The sequence below is a fragment of the Asterias rubens genome, chromosome 1 (assembly GCF_902459465.1).
Source record: "Asterias rubens chromosome 1, eAstRub1.3, whole genome shotgun sequence".
Lineage (NCBI taxonomy): Eukaryota > Metazoa > Echinodermata > Asteroidea > Forcipulatida > Asteriidae > Asterias > Asterias rubens.
The window spans coordinates 13836615-13857113 of record NC_047062.1 but is presented as its reverse complement, the minus strand read 5'-3'; the positions used below and the strand labels follow the sequence as shown (position 1 = coordinate 13857113).

The 20499-nt window shown below is 36.6% G+C and overlaps 2 protein-coding genes across 2 annotated transcripts; one reads left to right on the top strand and one right to left on the bottom strand.

Moving 5' to 3' along the window:
• Nucleotides 1-411: 411 nt before the first annotated feature.
• On the bottom strand, nucleotides 412-7047 carry LOC117291726 (AP-2 complex subunit sigma). The gene is made up of 4 exons (XM_033773596.1): nucleotides 6973-7047; nucleotides 5892-6041; nucleotides 4559-4672; nucleotides 412-4089 (listed from the first exon to the last, which is right to left on the bottom strand). Exons 1-4 carry the CDS (start codon nucleotides 6973-6975, stop codon nucleotides 3928-3930), a joined length of 429 nt encoding a protein of 142 aa, XP_033629487.1. The 5' UTR covers nucleotides 6976-7047; the 3' UTR covers nucleotides 412-3927.
• Nucleotides 7048-7283: 236 nt separating this feature from the next.
• On the top strand, nucleotides 7284-20462 carry LOC117296565 (DNA-directed RNA polymerases I and III subunit RPAC1-like). The gene is made up of 11 exons (XM_033779567.1): nucleotides 7284-7368; nucleotides 8158-8229; nucleotides 8686-8793; nucleotides 9514-9646; nucleotides 10595-10714; nucleotides 11790-11839; nucleotides 13554-13686; nucleotides 14390-14509; nucleotides 15000-15067; nucleotides 15495-15543; nucleotides 15888-20462. Exons 1-11 carry the CDS (start codon nucleotides 7309-7311, stop codon nucleotides 16010-16012), a joined length of 1038 nt encoding a protein of 345 aa, XP_033635458.1. The 5' UTR covers nucleotides 7284-7308; the 3' UTR covers nucleotides 16013-20462.
• The last annotated feature ends 37 nt before the right edge of the window (nucleotides 20463-20499 follow it).

Genomic DNA, 20499 nt, shown 5'->3' with positions numbered 1-20499 from the left:
GGGTAATCTAAAGACGGAAATTGAATATTGTGAATACATGTACAGCGAAAGCTTCCTTATGACCTTCTATTTGAGACATACAGATCGTATACACTCAATACTTACTTGTATCTCCATAAGTGATAAATACAGTGTAAATTGTTTGTGAATTCAAGATATGTTTGGGTTGAACGATGACAAATTTACTGTAGCGGGACAACCGCAGTGGTACTCTGTAAAGGGAATAGTCAGTAATGAATGTTCACATAATACTGAATTAGAAATCTACCAGGTAAACGTCTATACAATGTAGTAAAATAATCTGTATTACTCCTCTATTATTGTATTGATTTCTTGTTCAAGGGTTGGGTGTTTTTTGTTCAATCTTGATATAGAGTGACACAAACAAATTGAAATCAGTCTGTATTACAATTTACATTACAGTTATATTACTTTATTCCCAATTTATCACATTAATGAGGCCTTAGGAGAACATAATCCATGGTTCTAAGGTGGTCAAAAAAAATATTTAATATAAAGTTTACACTTGGTACATGGCATGCATATGTAGTTAAAGGAAAGACCAGCTTTGGAAATTGTCCGATAAACTGCTACATTGAAAGCCCACTCGATCAAAGCTCACCGATTAGTAAACGCATATTTATAGAACTAGTTCATTGAAACTTGAATTAATTTGTAAAATTAATCAGTTACAAACAAGTTAAAAGTAACTTAAGTTGGGCAAACATCTTGTTCACACTTGGATTGGAATGATTGTACCATGTGTGTATCTGACACTTGGGTCAATTTTCGAAGAGCTGCTTAAGCATCAAAATTATGGTTACCAGTCTAAGTACCATGTCACATGTACAGTCTGTGACTGGTGTCCTGCTCACTTCTTCTTAGCAGAAAAATGTCAACAATTTCTTCTGCTTATAAATAATCAGCTCTTATGAAGTTGGGCCCGGTATTGTAAAATGCCAGAGGACTCAATAGCCCTTTTTGAAACCAAAGTTCAGGCTTTTGCTTTGTCAAGTAGTATGAAAACAGAGACTAGTCACTACGCCAGAGCTGAAGCCCTGTTTTCAAAGGGCTCATACTTAACTTGATGAGTGGCAAAGTTAACAACACATAAAGCCGTTTCTCATGTCGACCTTTAATACCTTCATATGGAGGCACTGATCCAAAACTACACATCAGAGTAGACACAGAACCAATAAATGACCGACATAAAATGACAAATAACATTTACATGAGGAACCATTATTTAATCATTTAAACAATTTGGTCACATTGTCGATGAAGGGTATAGCTTAACCACTTGGTTGTTGAGTGAAAGTGCTTATAATTCTTGCAAATGATTAAAGGTAAATGTCAAACCTAAACTGGAATCTTTTGATATTCCCATAAAAAAAATTCATCTAGAATATTGTGGACACAAGAATAGAATTTCATGTGTGAAAATGAAACAACTTCACTATTACTGTATCAAATGGAAATATTTCTGAGTTAACTTCCTTAGTATTGTACATGCAATTAACATACAAGGTAAAACTTGTCCATCGTTTGATTGAACTGTGATCAATTACACTAGCAATAATGTATTTGTCTTTTATATAATACATGTACATGTGTATTACACACTACACTTCCTAGATTACATTATGAACTTTTTTAGGTCTTACAATATAGAGTTATACATATTTACACTGGGTTTAACAAAGTACTAATGGCAGAAATACAATCATGGCTTCCATCTTATACTAAAATAACAGTATTCTAATTGTGTCTTTGTTTTCTTTTTGTTTTTTGGGGTCTGAATTCCTGACTTTTAAATTGTTGTATTTTGCAGGGGGGGGGGGTTGAACCTTGCTAACCATACACATGTCTATCAACTAAAGAGCTACAAACATCCCTCGGAAGAATCCCAAAGCTTCTTAACCACCCCAACCCAATATCAAAATTCACCAGCATGTTTTGTTTAATACTGTAGGACTGCTCAGAATTCTCTCCGAGTGGTCTGGTCTCAGCTAATCAGTTCAGTGTTGAAAAACATTCCTAATTTATACGAAGTATGGACGACCGAAAAAGGCTGACTGACAGATGATACGACAAGCTAACTGGCCATATGGCCAAACACTGAAACAAGTGCACACCATGCTAACCATAGCTGGAATGCAGCCCAGTTCAGTCATTGGATGGAAATGGTTAACTACAGTCACAGTGGGGTCATTGGCTATCCCCTGTTATTTAGGCAAAGTATGCAACCAGAATCCAGTTTCTTTAACTAAAAGTCATTTTGGTAATTAGGCAATTGTAGTTACTATGGGTGCAAAAGTTACGGCACATTATGTCAAAAACTCTACTTATGTCAAACGGTAGGAGATGTAAGGAATTCTAACAAAAATGTAATACAAAGTTGATCACTAAACATTAAAACTGACATCCTATACAAATTTCTTGTAAAACACTATGGCATTACATGTACATGGGAAGCTGCAAATGAAACTAGTGACATGTACATGGGTTACAATAGTCTTGGTGCATGAAACTTTTAGCGTTTTTTTTCCCCCTACCGATTGGTCATAGATTCGGCTCTGTCAATAGAGGGCGCACTATACACATGATTGAGCTTGTGTTCATCAGCGCGCTGTACAGTGTATTTGTATAGGCGTTGTGACCTGTGACATCACATGTTTACAAAAGAGCCACAGAGCCTGGACTTCCTGCAGGCATGATTTATACACAGCTCAATGGAAGAAAACATAAAATCTAATATTTTATTGAGATTGCAATGTCTAATTCCTTTTGATATCAACTTTTGATATGATGAAAGGGGGCACATCTCAAAACTTGACCAGCTTTTACTTTCATAACTCTTGGTTTTATGTGGAAAGTATGACACAAAATGTCAACTTTCTCATAGGTCCAGTGTAGTATATTGTCTGCCAGAATACTCAAAGAATGTACAAGGTCACACTTATTGTATAAACAAGGTTCACATGGTCTATTGATGTTCAATATTTGCTAGATAGCAAAGAAAAAACGCCAAGGACGTCTTGCACCAAGACTAGGGTTACATAAACTTTATATGACTTATAATTCAATTATTAAATTTAGATATTGCCCATGTAAGAAAAACCAATAAAAACTAAATACAAATTCATCATGATTATGGTAGACAGTTCTCATTCAGTTTCGAAAAATTTAAATGTACCTACAAACTCATTGATCCAATTTAACAGAGCTGCTTGAGAACAACAAATAGCTTAGCAGAACAGAATTATGCTTAGCAGAATAAGGTTACCAGCTAAAATACCCCATCCCACGAACAATTTGTGACTGGTATTTTGATCATTCCAACTTAGCAGAACATTGTGAAGCAATTATTTTCTGCTTAAGCTGCTCCATAAAATTTGGCCCTGGTTAAAAAAACATGTAATACTTTTGATGGTATCATTTAGAGTGTTCCATCTAAAAAATAGAGTTCACTGGATTTGTTTGGCATAGTATCCTGACCATGCTTTGAATTTCAATGACGTTAGTTTTCGGGTAGCTTTGCCTTTATCACATGGACAATGAAGTTTTAAAGTAATATTAATTTGCCTTAAAACCTGTCATTACAAACTCATTTTGATAAATAATCTTTCGAAAACACAACCAATCTGTCGAAACAAGCTTACACAACAGCCCGAGACAGATCATGAACAGTCTTTGTGAAGGTAAAAATAACAAAACAAAGACATATTGAAGTTGTATTTTATGAGAATGTATTTGGTTGGTGGTTATCAGAATTTCATTAGTTAACTGCTTTCCTTTTTTCGAAAAGAGAGCACTTAAGAAAATAGACTTCTGTTTTTATGAACTTTGAGGAAAGAGCAAAAGAAGACTACTTTAACTACTCATATTTACTCCAATTCTCATACAATATTATCCCCTTCCCTCCCTTCAGTCTAGTTGTGACAGATTCGTTAATTGTTTCAGGACCTTTGTTTGACTTGTTTCTCGTATCTCACCAGCCAGGAACATTTCATCGACCACCGAGTACACCTTGTAGAAGTTGAAGACCAAGTCCAGTTCACAAACATTGTGGAAATATTCATTAAGTACCTGGTGGATGATAAATACAGGAGAAATAAAGAATATTAGTGTCAAGGCTGAGTTGGTGGCTAGGGCTATGGCTGTTTCTATGGACCTCCTATGCTTCAACACTTGTTCATGTCATGATCAAGCTGAAGCCGCTAATTCGTAAACTGCCTTGATGTTATGTATACAATACTCCAAGAAAACATTATCAAGTCCACAAGGACACATTTCTAAACATTTCTTTTGGATATTTTGGAGCATGGTAAAGAGTGGTCTCCAAAGTTATTGTTGGGCGAAAAGAAGCATTCGCTTCCGAAGAAAAACATTTGCTTGTGTGGATTTTGATTACTTTTGATCATCACAGATATGAAACTGCAAATAACGACCTTGTAGCACTGAGCCTCAATAATATTAGGCTGTATAAACTTTTCCCGTATCATAAGAAATAAGAGTATAAAGTGGCTGTTTAGTATTACGACTGTACTTGACTCACCTCTACAAAGTTGTGTATTGCTTCTAGATATGATAAATTGTTATCACCTACATCAACGCATATGCAGAAGTAGAGACCAGCATACCTTCTGTAAACTATCTTAAAATTACGAAACTGAAAGAAAGCAAAAAAACAGAAACAATTGTGTATAATAATTAATAACTCAACTGACATATTATGCATTTATCTCTCACTGCAGCCACCCAAAAAATAAAATGACAGCCACAGAGCAAAGCCACCATTATATAACAAAATGCACTTAAAGGGAAGGCACATGTTTGGTAATTACTCAAAACAAATATTAACTTAAAAACTGACTTGGTAACGAGCATTGGAGAGCTGTTGATTGTTATAGTATAAAACATTGTGGGAAACGACTCCCTCTGAAGTAACTAGTTTTTGAGAAAGAGGTATTTCTCACTAAAATAATAAAAGACTTCTAGCTAGAAGTCTTTTATTCCTATCTGAACTCGCAACTTCGATAACCGATTGAGCCCAAATTTACACAGGCTTATTATTTTATGCTTATGATGGGATACACCAAGTGAGAACACTGGTCTTTGACAATTACCAAACGTGTACAGTGCCTTTATAGCACATTTGTAACATTGGTAATTGTCAAAGACCAGAATCCATCCACACTTCATGTGACCCAAGATATACATGAAATGACAAACCTGTGAAAGTATAAGCTCAATCGATAAACGGGTTCACAAGAAAATGTGGGGAAAAGCTAAAATGTTCTCACTGTTTTCAAACATTGAGTTTTGGACACTTGGAAGATCAAAACTAAATGTTTTACTTATTTCTCAAGAATATTTCAAAAGGAGTTTCCCAATACAACCATCTTTATACGTTTACAATAATTTGTGCAAATCTGTGAACATTCATAGTTTTACTCTTACCAATGTTAAGCACACCCTTTAGCAAGAAATAAATTTGTGTTTCATGAAACAATTTGTTATAAACCAAAGCCAAGAGCCTTGATGTACAATTGACTTGGGGGATTTAATTTCCTTGCAGAGTGCCTTGGGAGTCTGGATTTAAATCCCAACAAAAATGATGTTTTCTTTTTCCAGGAGAGGCTGAAAAAAACTAGTTGTGATAATGGTAACCCTCAATCCTCTTTACGGTGCGGCTGTCAGGAGGATGTACAATTGACTTGGGGGACTTCTATTCCTTACAGAATGCATCGGGAGTCTGGGCTTAACCCAACAAAAATGATGTTTTCTTTCTCCAGCAGAGGCTAACAAATTATAGGAGGGTAAGATGGAGGGTTACCATTATCGCAACTAATAAAAACTGACTCATCAATCAGTGCATAAATTCTTACTTCTACAAAATTGGTATGTTTAGCATCTCTGACTGTGACCAGTGCGTGGACTTCCTCAATTAACTTCTGTTTCTCATCGTCATCAAATGACATGTACCACTTGGCAAGCCTCGTCTTGCCGGCACGATTCTGGATCAAGATGAATCGAATCTGAAAGAAAAATTAAATGTACCACCAATAGTTGAATATTATTAGGATAGTATTATTGTTTTATTTATTATTTTAATATTTCAGGTAATGAAAACAACACTACAGGTAAACTTATTAATCACTCTAAGCAAGCCTGAGGAAACATGTAAGGTGAGCTGTAAACATTGGCGCTTTTTTTGTAACTTGTTATGTTAATTAGTTGCGATAACATAACCCTCCTCCTGACGACGGGAGGAGGGTTATGTTATCCCACATTTATATTAAATTTGACTATTTTCACTATTTATTATAAATAATACTATTACTAATAGTGTTCTGTGACGCACTCTCCATCCTAGAACACAGAACCGACGCCTTCATGTCCCATGATCTAATGGGTGTTTGGGGGGGGGGGGGGGGAATAACACACACAACACAGAATTTCCTGCCACACCACTGGCAGGCCACACTTTATTCTGGCATCGAATTCTGTCACCTCCTCCTCCTCATCTGATTCTAATCTTCATGAATGATTCATTCTTCCATTCCCAACTTTTTGATTATTTAGATTTATCAAAAAGTAAGGCATTTCAGTCTAAACAACTTGGTGTGGAGTGATATAGAACTCTAGGAGAAGAAGAAATTGAAGGATTTGGGCAACACTCTAGCCAAACTGTCCAGCCTAGTTAGTCATTGATTTGTATTGAAGATTCCACAGACCCTCTAGACAGGACATTTTTCACCAAGCAAACACACCCATTCATTAACGGTAGTCCAATGTAAATCACAGATTCACAAACGAACTAGAATTCTATTATACCGTTTTATCCCACAAAGAAAACACCCAAACAATCAGGAATCACACAAGAAAAACCTTAATCAAATGGCATACTAGTATAACGATTTATTTTAATAATAAGATGGAGTAAAAGTGGAATTAAAAGGGATTTACCATCGTAAATTGTCAGATTCTCGCCGCTGTCCAAAGGCAATGGGTCACCTTAACTCTTTCCGCCCTCTATATTGGGAGTATTCATTATTTCTGAAGGGGATAACTTTGTGAACATGTTATTTTATAGATCAAAATATACTATAATATAAAAAAATTATAAATAAAAATTAATTTATGACAGCATTGTTAAAAAAAAATTGCATTCAATTTTATGTTGTTTATCTGAAAAAACTTTGGAAAACAGAACCCTGTTATAAACCCCCCTTAGTATTTTGGAATATTCTTTGTTTAACCTTTTGGCTGTTGTGAATGTTTACTCCAATAAGTTAACATAAAATGGCAGCTCTTCACGAAACCCGCACACGTGTGCGACTGCGAGAACATGAAGTAGAAAACGTGGGTATTATTTTTCCTGCTTAATAATTCATGAAAAGACTTGACTGGTTGTTTTTTGAGGAGATATACGATTAAGTGATTATAGTAATAAAGGATTTTAAGAGAGCTGTTACACTTGTTTACACGGTGGTGATGATTTTGTTTTGTTTTGACTGGGTCAATTCTACCATGATTCTACCTCCATGGGGGCATATGCGGTCAACTCAAACTTAAAAAGACCATAAAGACAAACTGACAAGGGGGGGGGGGGTCATGGCATGCTGCCTGATTGTAAATGTACACCAAATGTTTTAACTCAAAGTAAAATATTACCGCCATCAAATATTCAAAACACTTCACACTCACAGTTTTAGGCCTACTACAGTTTAGTTGCGATAACGTAAACCGTAACCCTCCTCCCAACGGAACGAGGAGGGTCACGTTATCGCAACTAACTAACTAACACTTCTTGTACTTTTTAAAAGTTTCTGGAAAGGTTTCGCCACCACTTTTTCATTCGATATGAAATAAAATAATATCTAATTTACTTCAATGAGATATCCCTTTTTGTAAAAATGGGTGAAAAAGTGGTGGCGCCATATGAAAAGTTATCAAAGTTTCTTCTTAGCTTGCACAAAAATTAAATAGAATACAGTTTGTCAATTTGTTGTTCTCTTTACAATACCATACTAACCATATGGCAAAATTTTTTTTGTTTTGTTCTAAGTAAATAATTAAAAATCAATAAAAATGTACGATGAACTCCTGTTACGTCCATGATACTCACTTTGATATTGTTTCTATTTTTAGCCCAACAGCTCAGATTTTCCTGGTAACTACGTTGGCTATGATGACAGTTGGAACCATGAAAAGTTTGTGGAGGTATTACATTTATGTAATTTAATGTTTTTATCCATACTGTTATATTGGCGCTTGCGCTGTTGGATGTGGCTGAAATAAAATTAGAATAAATATCAATGAACAACTATAGCTATGATAACCGAGGACTGTCAGGAGGGTTGAGGGTTGCGATTGTGGCAGCTATGCAACTATTTTATTTAAAACTTGCCAGTGCTGGTCCAAGTTGACCAGTATCATAACATCGTCAAGCATTGTTAAACAAGAAAAATTGAATTGGGCTGGATAGCTCAGTTGGTAGAGCATCGGCACGTTAATCCGGAGGTCGCTGGTTCAAAAAAACGGCTGAAGTAAATTTGTCTTCGTTCGACCCTAAATGAGTATTTTATTTTTTAAATAACACTGCTAGATATGTTTTGTATTACAAATTTCAGAGGAAAATAGTGAAGTTGTCTTTTGTTCTTTTTTGTTTCTTTTCAGAATTTCCATATTGACATAGTGAGTCTGACAGAGACGGAGATTGAGTTTGACATGGTTGGCATCGACGCTGCTTTGGCTAATGCTTTCAGGAGAATACTTCTGGCTGAGGTAAATTAGAAAATGATAGTTTGAGATTTTAAGGATTGATGATACAAAGTTAGCAATCAGGCGTGACGCTTCATGGAGTTAACAGAGGCACTTGCCCCCTAGCTCCACAAGTCCCAGCAGAAGGTTAAAAATTTTCCCTAGAGATGCTCCACCTTGCCCTTACAAGATTGATAAGGCCTAAGGTTTAACCCTCATAGTCCCAAATCCTTCTTTTACATTTAATTGCCAAAGTGGAGGATTCGGGAGGACTGAGGCCAGTAGGTTCAACAACAGGTGGTTATCACAGGGTCAAACATTCATATCTTATCCAAGTCCAAACAATTTGGGTTGGAGTGACATAGAAAATGAGAGTGTTTGAGGAATTAGGTCACACGCTAACCAAACTGCTTAGTCTGTAAGGACTAAGATAATGGTACCCAACATTTCTGGGTTCAAACATCAAATTAGACAATCAACAATCCAATGATTTTGTTGTCATCAACTTTTTTTGCTTTTATGTTTTTATTTTGGGTGGTTGGGGGTTGGGACTGGAGCTGAACCTTTTCAATTCTGCGCCTTGAACACCCAGCAGGGTGGATATGTGCGCATTACAAGTCTTATTATTATTATTATTATTATTATTATTATTATTATTAAATTCTGTGGCAACAGCTAATAACAATCAAGTCCACGAAGCGATTTACCAACTTCTTTTCTTATTTTGATTTAACCTAAACACAGGTGCCCTCCATGGCCATAGAGAAGGTGTTCATCTATAACAACACGTCCATTGTCCAAGATGAAATCTTGGCTCATAGGCTGGGCTTGATCCCCATCAAAGCAGACCCACGGATGTTTGAATATCGGCAAGAAGGTAAGTTAATAATTATAATAATAATAATTTAAAAAAAACAAAAACACACTTTTATAGTGCCGAATCCATTGCCAAAATGCTCCCAAGCGTTAACAATAAAAAAGAAAGACAAACTATAACATTTAACCATGAAATGAAATGTGGGGTGTCCTGGCCGAGCGGATAAGAGCACCGAATTCAAGCTCTGGTGCTTCTGTTCATCAGAGTGTGGGTTTGAATCCCGGTCGTGACACTTGTGTCTCGCAGAGACACTTAACTACATGCCTCTCTCCACACAGGGGTAAAATGGGTACCTGTGAGGGCAGAGATGGTTCTTGTGATTGATTTAGCTGAGTAGCGCATATTAATGTTGCACAGGCTGCATACTCCCTACCAGGGAGTTGAGATGGTTTAAGGAGTGATTTAAGGCCCAGTGACCAGGGGAAATAATGTGAAGCGCTTTGGGACGCCCTCCGGGTGTGAAAAGCGCTATATAAAAACTGTTTATTATTATTATTATTATTATTATTATTATTTAAAATCATAAAAAGTTACCACAAGGTGCCCAGAAAGCTGGAGATAGTTTTGCTTACTAGCAATAAACCACACAAAATAATTTTTGGGCTGGACAAAGAAAATTTAACTAGAGCGTGATTTGAACCCATGACCTCTGGATTAACTGAGGCGCTCTACCAACTGAGGTATTACGCCCAAATGTTTGTGGTCTTCCCTTTTTGTCAGTATCTTGGTTCAGGGATGCTAGTCAAACTTTAACTGCCATTTAGCCAGAAATCGTACCAAAATTTATGAAACATCCTTGGAAAAGGCCGCAGAGGGATCATCTTATGGGAGTGCAAGGTTTTATTTCAAATGTGAGGTAACAGGACACAAGGGAAACTGACTAGGTAAAATTTTAAACTGCAAGTTCACGATCTGCAATGTAATGCATTTACAAAAATTCCTTTCCAGGGGATGAAGATGGTACTGGAGAAGATACTATAGAGTTTACGCTGAAAGTGAAGTGCACTAGGAATCCCAACGCTGCCAAGGATGCCACAGATCCTGATGAACTTTATAAACACTCTAAAAGTAAGAGATTAACCTAAGATGCATTTTAATCAAGGTTCTACGGAGGAGACATTGTACAACCCCCCCCCCCTCCCCCCGCCCCCACCTTCCCAAGAATCATTATTAGATCCCTGCCTTGTTCCAGGTGTCGTCATTGATGTTCAAAAATAAAGATTTCAAAGTCAGGGCCCCATTTCATTGAGATGTAAAGCAGAGACAATAGCAGACATTGAACTTCGCTTTTGGAAGGGCCGTGGCAATTTGCATAGGGCACCACAGTAAAAGCACAGGGCACCACAGCAACCGGGAGGCAAGATGTTTTGTATTGGAATTACCACATGAAAATAACTGAACAAGCTTTGAGATGTGCTCCCTTTCTATCTAACCAATGTTGATAACAGTTGTACAGTGCAAATCTCTTCAAATTTATTTTGATTTGTAATTTATCACGATAGAGCTGAGTAATAATAATGCCTGCAAGGAGTATGCTCTGTGGCAGTTTTGTGAACCTGCTCTGTCATATGATACATAATAATAATAATAATAAGACATTTGTAAAGCGCCTAATGCAAAGCCTCTAAGCGCATTAAAGAAACAATAAAATAAACAATTAGAGAAAGATACAAGATACAAATAGGCAAATTACAAAAAAGAAGCTTTAAACAAATGAGTTTTCAACAAGGACGTACAACACCATCTGCAAGACCTTCATTTTAAAAAGATTTCAACAATTTAAAAAAAAAAATGTAATCTGTTTCTTAAAGGATTTGGGTACTTTTTAAAAATTTACGTGGTTTGAAGATAATGATAGTAGAAAGCTTCCCTTCAAATATTACTTAAATGGCCTTGCCCTTAAAGATGAAATTCCATGCCCTTAATGAGGTGATGTAGTTGTTGAGAAATGAGTAAAACAAGTCACAAAATAATGTTACTATCATTATCTTCAAACTGTGTAAGTTTAATGTAAACCTGTCGACATTTTGTTTTGTTTATTTAGAAAAAAAGTACAAAGAACCTTTAAATACTTGGATGTAAACTCGGTGACTGATTTGTATTACTTGTACCTTACTGCTGCAAAATCTTGTTTCTTCAACAGTAACTTCAGATTACTTGCACTGGACACCTATTGGACGTCAAACAGACACGGTATGTTTTTGTTTCTCATTGTAAACTACATGTAGCTGATTTGCGTACAAATATTGGATGCATGTGAAAATATTGGATGCATGTGAAAATATTAGATGCATGTGAAAATATTGGATGCATGTGAAAATATTGGATGCATATGAGTGCATGAAAATACTCACAATGTGATTAAATTCTGCAATACTGCATCAACAAAATGCATTCAGTATTTGTTTTTTATAACTCGGACATAGATCCCATTTTAAAAATGTTCATTATAAACACAAACAAGACACAGAAACATGGCCACCCCACACTCTGAGAAAAACAACCCCAAACCTTCTGGACAAAATGTTCCTTGTTTTTCCAAAGGGCCAATTATGCTTTAACTGCATCATATCTTTAAATGCAATATGACTCTTATAAAGGTACACCATAATATGCAGACAGTAGCTGCATGTGAGTTCAGTGCAAGGGCAGGCCTGGATTTACATTGCAGTAACAGAGGCCATTGCCTCGGTTGCCCCTGGTCTTGGCCTTGAAGCCCCTTCAAAAATTTCCCCATAGACTTTAATATTTTTCAATTGATATTTTAATATTTTTCAAAGTAAAAATGGCCTTGCCCTTAAAGATGAAATTCAATGTCTGCAATAAGTCAATAGAATATAATGACAATAATATGTTGTTTCATTTAATTTAACTTATTTATTAATTCTGGTTTTGAAGCCCAGGACTGTCAGAAAAGCGAACGTAATCGCTGTAATGGCCAAGAATCCAATGAAATGAAGGGAACAATGAAGGAAGTTTCAGTTTTAGTTGTGGGAGGAAAACCCCAGAGAATTTTTCTATTGAGTACCCTTGTAGTCAGTTATGGTCTGAAAACCCAGTCCACATAGTGCCACTGGTGGGATTTAAACTGGGGTTTCAGAGGTGGAAGTTGAGGAAAGATACCACTACCTTAACCTGACCGCCGAAAGTTCATTTACAGCTTGTGTATCCCCTAAGCATGATGTTGGTGATGCTTGAACATTATGTGTCATTGAGTCACGGAACCATCTCGGCTACCTAGGGACACATAAAGTACCCTGCTGCCATGTATGCAATGTGATACTCCCAAACCACCAGGTGACAATTTCTTGCATTTTTTGACATCACCGGCACAGTCAAGGCTAATATTCAATAGAGGCTGGGTTTCTGAGAGTTAATGGCAGAATTGAGTTGGCAGTCAATGTGTTAAATAATAATAATACTTTGAGTGGCTAATAATCATCCCTACATAGCTGAGAAGCTGAATTGCAAAGGATGTGGCTACAACATGTTCAAGATGCTACCATGCAGCCGCAGCCGCAGCCAGCACCATTGATCCATAAAATGACCATGTGTAGCACAGCCAGAGATAGAAAGTGTTTCAAACTGGAGGGCCCTGACAAAAAACCTTTGTGGCGTAGAAGAGAACCAATCCACAACTTTACTCACGTTTTATTGTGGCCTTTTATAGCCAGGAATGGAACCATGGTCAAGTGGTGAGAGGCAAGTGCTTTATGTACTAGCCAGCCCAGCCATTATGAAATTTTTTATGTCTATGTCCACATTTTTGTCAAAACAATGAGTTGTTGATTCACGACTCGTTTACCATTTCCCAATAGTTAGTACAGACATAAGTAGGTAGGGGAAGACATCTGTTATTGTTTTGTGTTTATTTCCAATCTTAATGTATTTTGTTTTTGCCATATAGTTTGCAGAAGGATCCATTCATTCAGTCCATGATGACATTCTATTGGCCAAGCTGAGACCCGGTCAAGAGATGGACATCAGGATGCATTGTGTGAAGGGTATCGGCAAGGACCATGCTAAATTCTCACCTGTTGGTAAGTCAGCCAATGAGTAGGATGCTTTTACAGGCCTGGAGTTTCTGGCCTGTATAATGTATCTACCCGACAGGGTTCACACGTACAAGCTAGTTTTTTAAAAGCAAACTGTGGGCAGATAAGCATCTGTTATGGGCCAATACATGCGAATTGTGGGCCGTGACACAAAAAAAAAGAAAAAAAAAAAAGATTTAATTTACAATAATCAAAAGTGAATAGCATTGAAAATACTCCAGATTGCACAGTTGAATTAAAAAAAAAAAAAAAAACGGCAACCAAAACATGCAACCTTTGTGTCCAAAGTGTCCAACAGTTCAACAATTCCTGTACACAGGTAGCGATATGAACAGTTGTACCACCATACACAATCTGTTTAGTTTAATGGTTTCAAAAGATTGATCAGCTTGCTAGGAAAAAGACAAGAGTAGTAGGGTTTTTCAGAAGACAGTCAGAGTACACTGACTGAAACGTTGAGCAGTCCATACCTTCTCTTCTAAGAGCCACTACAACTCACAAAGAGATTTTACATGGTGTCACCGCAAACCTTACTTAGTATTTTTTCCACCATGCACAGCCTTAAGTCTTGTCTTAGTAGTGGGGTTAATAAATTACTTGGGTTGGATGTGCATTGCTGTACCTTGTCTCATTGATTCTTCAGGAGAGGTATCAATTACACGAACTACGTTTTGATTGTCCATTACAGCTACAGCATCTTATAGATTACTACCAGAGGTGATACTCACGCAGCCAGTAGAGGGCGACAGAGCAGACAAACTGGCCGCGTGTTTCTCCCCAGGAGTCATCGAGGTCAGAGAAGTCGATGGTGAGTGGTGTTTAGTGGCTGAGCGGTCAAGGGCACTGGACTCAAGCTTTGAGTGGGTTCTTCAGTCCCGGTCTTGACACGTGTGTCATTGCTTCGTCTTTCAGATGGGACAAAATGCCATTACTCATGTGCGTTTTGTAATGCATGTAAAAGAACTCAGATATACTTATTGCTAAGACAACGGGTTTGCCCCAGTGTTTCTGGCAGTGGCTGCTGAATGCATCTTGTAAACCCTTACAAGGTGTTACATAAATGGGTCTCATACTTCAACAACTTCAAAAACCTGGAAATTAACAATGATAAGCACTTTATAAAGAGCCATATAAAAAATATTTATTATCATGGATCACTTTACTATTTTTGTTGTTGTATATTGTCAGTGATTTGAGTGAAAGATCGGAAGATCAAGGCAAACACAAATTTAAATTTTGAAGTGACAATGATTTGTGAATGTTTCCTGATTTTTGTGTTTGCTTCTTATTGTCAACAGGCATCAAACAAGCTGTAGTAGTAAATGCCAGACAAGATACATGCAGCAGAGATGTCTTAAGACATGAGGTAAGTATGGCCTGATTCTACTTGGGTAAAAACATCTAGGAGATGGGCCAAATTTCAGAGATCTGCTCAAGCAAGAAATATTGCTAGCTGCTAAGCCAAATACGCAGGATACCCAGTCACAGATGGTACATGTGAACTAGCATTTTGGCTGGTTACCTTTTACTGGTAAGCAAAATTTTGTGCTTAATCAGCTCTGTGAAAATGGGCCAGGTTCATGATTCATAATCCGTGTTCACTTAATTTCTGCATGAGCTTTCTGAAGTGAAATAATAATTTAGTAATGCTTAGTGTGCCCACACACACATGAATAGTGTCTGGTACTATTTTGTCAACTCTAATCCCTGATGCAAATTTCAAGTTATTCTATCAATCCTGTATAATACTTATAAGCTTTTGATTCTATTCATTTTTTTTTCTCCCTCTGTAGGACCTTAAAGATTGTGTAAAACTCAACAGAGTACGTGATCATTTCATATGTAAGTAGATTTTCAAACATGTCTTTGGACCATGAATATGTAGTCATCATTTTTACAAAGTGACAAATTGTGCTGAAACAGCCCAAATTCACTTTAGCAGAAAATGATGCTGTATACACATTTGGTGGGGAAGTTTTCATAACTATTATAAAGAATGGAATTGAAGCCATAAGGGGTTCTCTCGCTCAGCAACATTTGACTAACACGCTAATCAAATTAATGTGCAACTTTGAGCCTTTGCAAAGATTTGCCGTATTCTGTCCGTAACCAATACAATTTGAGTGAAATTTTGACTACAGAATTTTAATTTTAATTTTATTGCATCTGTTTTTTGTTGCCTTCAGTTTCAGTGGAAACAACTGGTGCCATGCAACCAGAGACACTGGTGGCCGAGGCCATCAAGATACTGATGGCAAAGAGTCGAGGGTTCAAGACACATCTGGAGCAGCTTGGGTCACAGCAAAGATGACATCATCAAACATGAACTGCATCAGAAATCCACCATTAGTAACCGAGGATGATAAAAGGGCTCAATTTCATAGAGCTGCTTAAGCAGAGAGTATTGCTGAACATTTGTCTGCTAAGTAAACATGAGCAGGATACCAGTCATAAATTGTATATAATGACATGTTAGTCTAGCTGGTAACCTTGTTCTGGTAAGCACAATTTTGTTATGTTTAGCTACTTTTTGTACTGAAGCAGCACTATGAAATTCCACCCTGATCTATTGACAGTATATAACATTTTTGACATAAATTTAGTATTTCTAGTCAATGATTTTGTCGATTAAGCATTTTGGATTATTTTTGCGAAGATTCGTACAGCCCTGGTCAATTGATGTATTCAGTCTGTATGCATATAGACCGTTCTCATCATGCAGAATCTACATGTATCTTCCTTACATTCTTCGATTCCCATAACATTAAGGAATACCGATAAGGAGGTCTAGACTAATTTTGCTTGGCCAATTACATAGCGTCAGTGTATTTCACAGGTTGCAAGAAAAACAGGCAGCCAGCTTCCGCATTCACCATGAAGGATTTGCATTGTTAAGTAATTCATTTTCATACAGAAAGCGCAGGAAGATTAGCATACCTTTTCGTGTACTTATTCACACACTGTTTGAGCAGCTTACCATCCATCACTGAAATTGAACCTAAACTGTTGAATCTTAGGCTCCATCCAAACTAGGGGCTGAGGCTCGATTGTCATGTGAACAAGCATTAATGCACAGTTAGCCCATAGCATTAGCCGCAGCTATTGGCACAGCTTGATATTGGGACACAACCTTATTTTTTTGAAAATTTACCAAATACACCTGTTAGCATCATCACAATAATATTGCCTCATTTTGGGAGTCAAGTGTGCCAATGTGTTATTCAGTGTAAAGGGCAAGGCATCACAGTATGTACAACCATACCATAGTTCGAACATGCCCTTTGACTCCAAAAAAGGCAAGCTTAGAAGACGTAGCCGCTTGTAAAGTTTCTGCAAGGGGTAAGTAGGGGCAAAGAAGATCAACATATATCAGGCATGACATTCTTCCTACTTAAATTGTTATTAATAATCCTACTTCCAAGGCCCAAATATCATGCCTGATGTACATGTATGCACCATAATAACTGTCTCTTGTATTCTTTGAAGAACGGAGTAGTAATAAATCATAACAAATGAAAGAAGCAAACGACCAAGTTTCCACTTTGGATTATACTTTATTACATTATGCCTCCTTGAGTACCAACTATCACATAATTTGCAATGCCTTAATGCAATAATGTGAGCTACATTAAATACATAGACACTGCTGCTAACAACTGCACATATCCAGTTCTTAAAGAGCAACGGAAATGTCAAATGTTTGTTTGTTGATGTACTCAGTTTCCGGAAGATAGTTACCTTATGTGAGTGGGGAAAAGTGTACAGGTCTCTAGCCTCGTGTTAAAATGGTGTAAATTTACATTGTATTCAATACTCTTCCATTGCAAAACAAAATTGTCTTGTGTAAGTTTTTGGACTGGGATGGTTATGGACCTTGGGACTATTAGAAAATGAGTACATCGCAAAATTGAATTTGACATTTCTCTCGTTCTTTAAATAATTTGATCATAGTTTAGCTTTTATTATACATGACATTTTTCCAATACAAACCTACTTGCTATTAATGTAGTTAATTCTACGTCCTATTTGCAGCTTGTGTGAGCGTTCGTCAAATTTAGGAGACATTGCAAGCAGGCCTAAACATTGCAATGACCTTTAAACAAACTATTTTAATGTAATCGTCTAAAATGATTTATACAAAAAATTCAAGAGGAGCACGCATATATTTCCTTACACACCTTTTTTTTAAACATAAGAAAGTGATTAAGACAATATTTGTAAAGTTTAGAAAAAATCCTCACAAATCGGTGGATATTACTTCTTGGACAATCAAATTTTTGTACAGGGAATAAATAAAAAATATAAATTATTTGAATGAAATAATGTTGGTCCTACTCTAGATTAAAAAAAAAGTATTACTCATTACTCGTACGAGGGACCTACTCATTACTAGTACAGTCTAAATTGCAGCCAAACCACCTGAGTGGTTTAACTATCAAAGACTTTCAGGGTATGAAATCATTATTTCTTGTAAGACCATACAACCAATAGTTTTGGAAAAGTTCATTTACTTCATTAGTTTTTAAGAACGACATCTTTAACATGTGGAAGTTCATCAAAACGGGACACCATTCAAAATAACATCTCGCAAATTCACCAAGTTTTGACAGTTACTGTAGTTTTTAAAGTTGATGTCCTATATATTCCTTGAAAACAAAGGGGTGGAATGGAAAGTAATTTCTTGACTGTACTCTAATCCTCTCAGTAAATAATGCCAATGAGTAATGGAAATCGCCAGCTTGCTCCGATTGCAGTTTACACTTGTAAAACAAGAAATGGATTGTGTTCTATATCGAAACTACAGGACATTTACAATCAATACCAAAGAAATAGGTTGCGTTACAAGATCACCTAAAGCTCTAAATATTTTCAAAGGTAGCACATTGAGCAAAAAAGCCCTTTCCGAGAACTGCCTTCAAACCCATCAATTTAAGCACTCCTTCATGTTCATTTCTTTTTATAACTGAATTGTTCACACCCAATAGTGTATAAAACCAACAGTTTCCAGCCCAGTCAAATCAAAAATATTTAACTGTAGAAAAACATGATGTTTTGAAGCCGACCACAAAATTAAATACAAATACATTTTTACAGTTCCCCCGGAAAACAAACCTAGTACTAGAGTTTGAATCATTCCACGGGGATACTAAGCACAAACTAGCAGCAAACAGTGAGAAATGGTATGTATGTGATACGGCATTTGGCTGGTAACCTTCTTCTGGTAAACAACATTGTTTTGTGCTTAGCAGCTCTATGAAATTTTGCCCTGCATTTCTTGTACATGTACTAATAAAAATCTGTTGAGCAATATTTCCTGCTTAACAGCCAATCTTAATAAGGCCATGCACACTGTTTTGTTGACCTTAATTGTAATTCATATTAACACATGTATTCTACTGATATCTCTTCAAAGTGACTCGCTCATATCTAGTTATAAATTAAACATAAAAAGCAAGTTTTACAACAAGCAAGTTTTACAACAAGCATAAACAATTTGACTACAAGAGTTGGGCGTGCTTTTAAATAATGTACAGATATAACAAATAAAACAAACAAAAGATAAAACCGAAAGACCTCTATATAAACTTCTCCAAACCCTTAAATACAGCTGAATAATCCGCAAAGCTTTGCTACAGATCAAATTCATGACAAAGTTGTCTGCCGTAAACTTGTTTGGCAACAAAGCACTGCATGAATTTAAGGCCCTTCTCGTGTAAAGTTAGCCGACAACCTTCTCTCTCCATGTCAATAGGAAATAACATTATGAGCATGCACAGTGTAACTGAATATCTGAAATGCCTGAATCTAACAGCCATTGCGGCTGCAGAATCTCACTGATTCATTGACTGATAATTCCTTTGTGTTAGGTTACCTCATCTACAAACATGGAACTCATTGATTTATAGATGACGATCCATACCATGAGTTGGACAGCTTGATTGGACCAACATTTCTTGTCTTCTGACGTTGTTTTCCAAGAGAAACCAGGCAAACATCCAGCTTTATCTTGTCTCAGTTTTGAGTATCTAACGTTATACTGTCTCAGTGGTTGAAAGACAATGTGATTAGTGTTCACATTGTTCCATTCAACCAATATGAGACTGCATTAAACTGTACTAGCACTCCACACACTAATGCTAAAAACACAAGCTCAGTACTTGGATCTCGGACAGCGTGTCAAAATTCACTAATGCACACAAGTACTTGTCCACTCTCTACATTTACTTGCATGTACTGACTGCAGGTTGAGGTGAAATGTTTGTCTGACACACAGAGATTCTATTTTAAAGCAAAAGTGACATCATTAGTGCACAGTGCTATGACCATTTTAGATGACAATACCAAGGTTGACAAAACCCAAACCAAAAGGAGAAGGGAAAAAAAAAACATATAAGGAAAGACTTTCCTTGCAAAACACAACTTTTTTTAATACAATAGAAATAAGACTTTAAACTACCTATCAATCTTCTACATTATTTAGAGAAGCATTTTTGCGTACGTTGTGTTTAGCTCCCTTCACTCGGGAGCGATAAATACAAACAAAAAACAATTTTTTAAATCACAAACAGAAAGCTTTCCTTCGGACTGCTCCTAGTAAATAATTAAAAAAAGCAAAGGCCACTATAATACATAACAAAAAAAGACATCAACAAGTTTATCATACACAATTACTGTACAGACAAATATCCCTAGGGAATATTACAAGAATGTCACAGTCTCACCCCAACCGTTTTTAGCTCACTCAGTGACTCCAGTCACCCCCCAAAAAAAACCCACATTTTTTCTTCTTATATGATT

Bases quoted from the DNA above. Each gene is read 5' to 3' on its own strand.
- LOC117291726 (XM_033773596.1), bottom strand. The intron at 4,673-5,891 runs GTAAGAATTTAT...GCTTTCTTTCAG, and splicing joins AACATACCAATTTTGTAGAA to TTTCGTAATTTTAAGATAGT. The intron at 4,090-4,558 runs GTGAGTCAAGTA...ATCATCCACCAG, and splicing joins CAATACACAACTTTGTAGAG to GTACTTAATGAATATTTCCA.
- LOC117296565 (XM_033779567.1), top strand. From the start codon at position 7,309: ATGGCAGCTCTTCACGAAACCCGCACACGTGTGCGACTGCGAGAACAT. The intron at 8,230-8,685 runs GTATTACATTTA...GTTTCTTTTCAG, and splicing joins ACCATGAAAAGTTTGTGGAG to AATTTCCATATTGACATAGT. The intron at 15,068-15,494 runs GTAAGTATGGCC...CTCCCTCTGTAG, and splicing joins GAGATGTCTTAAGACATGAG to GACCTTAAAGATTGTGTAAA.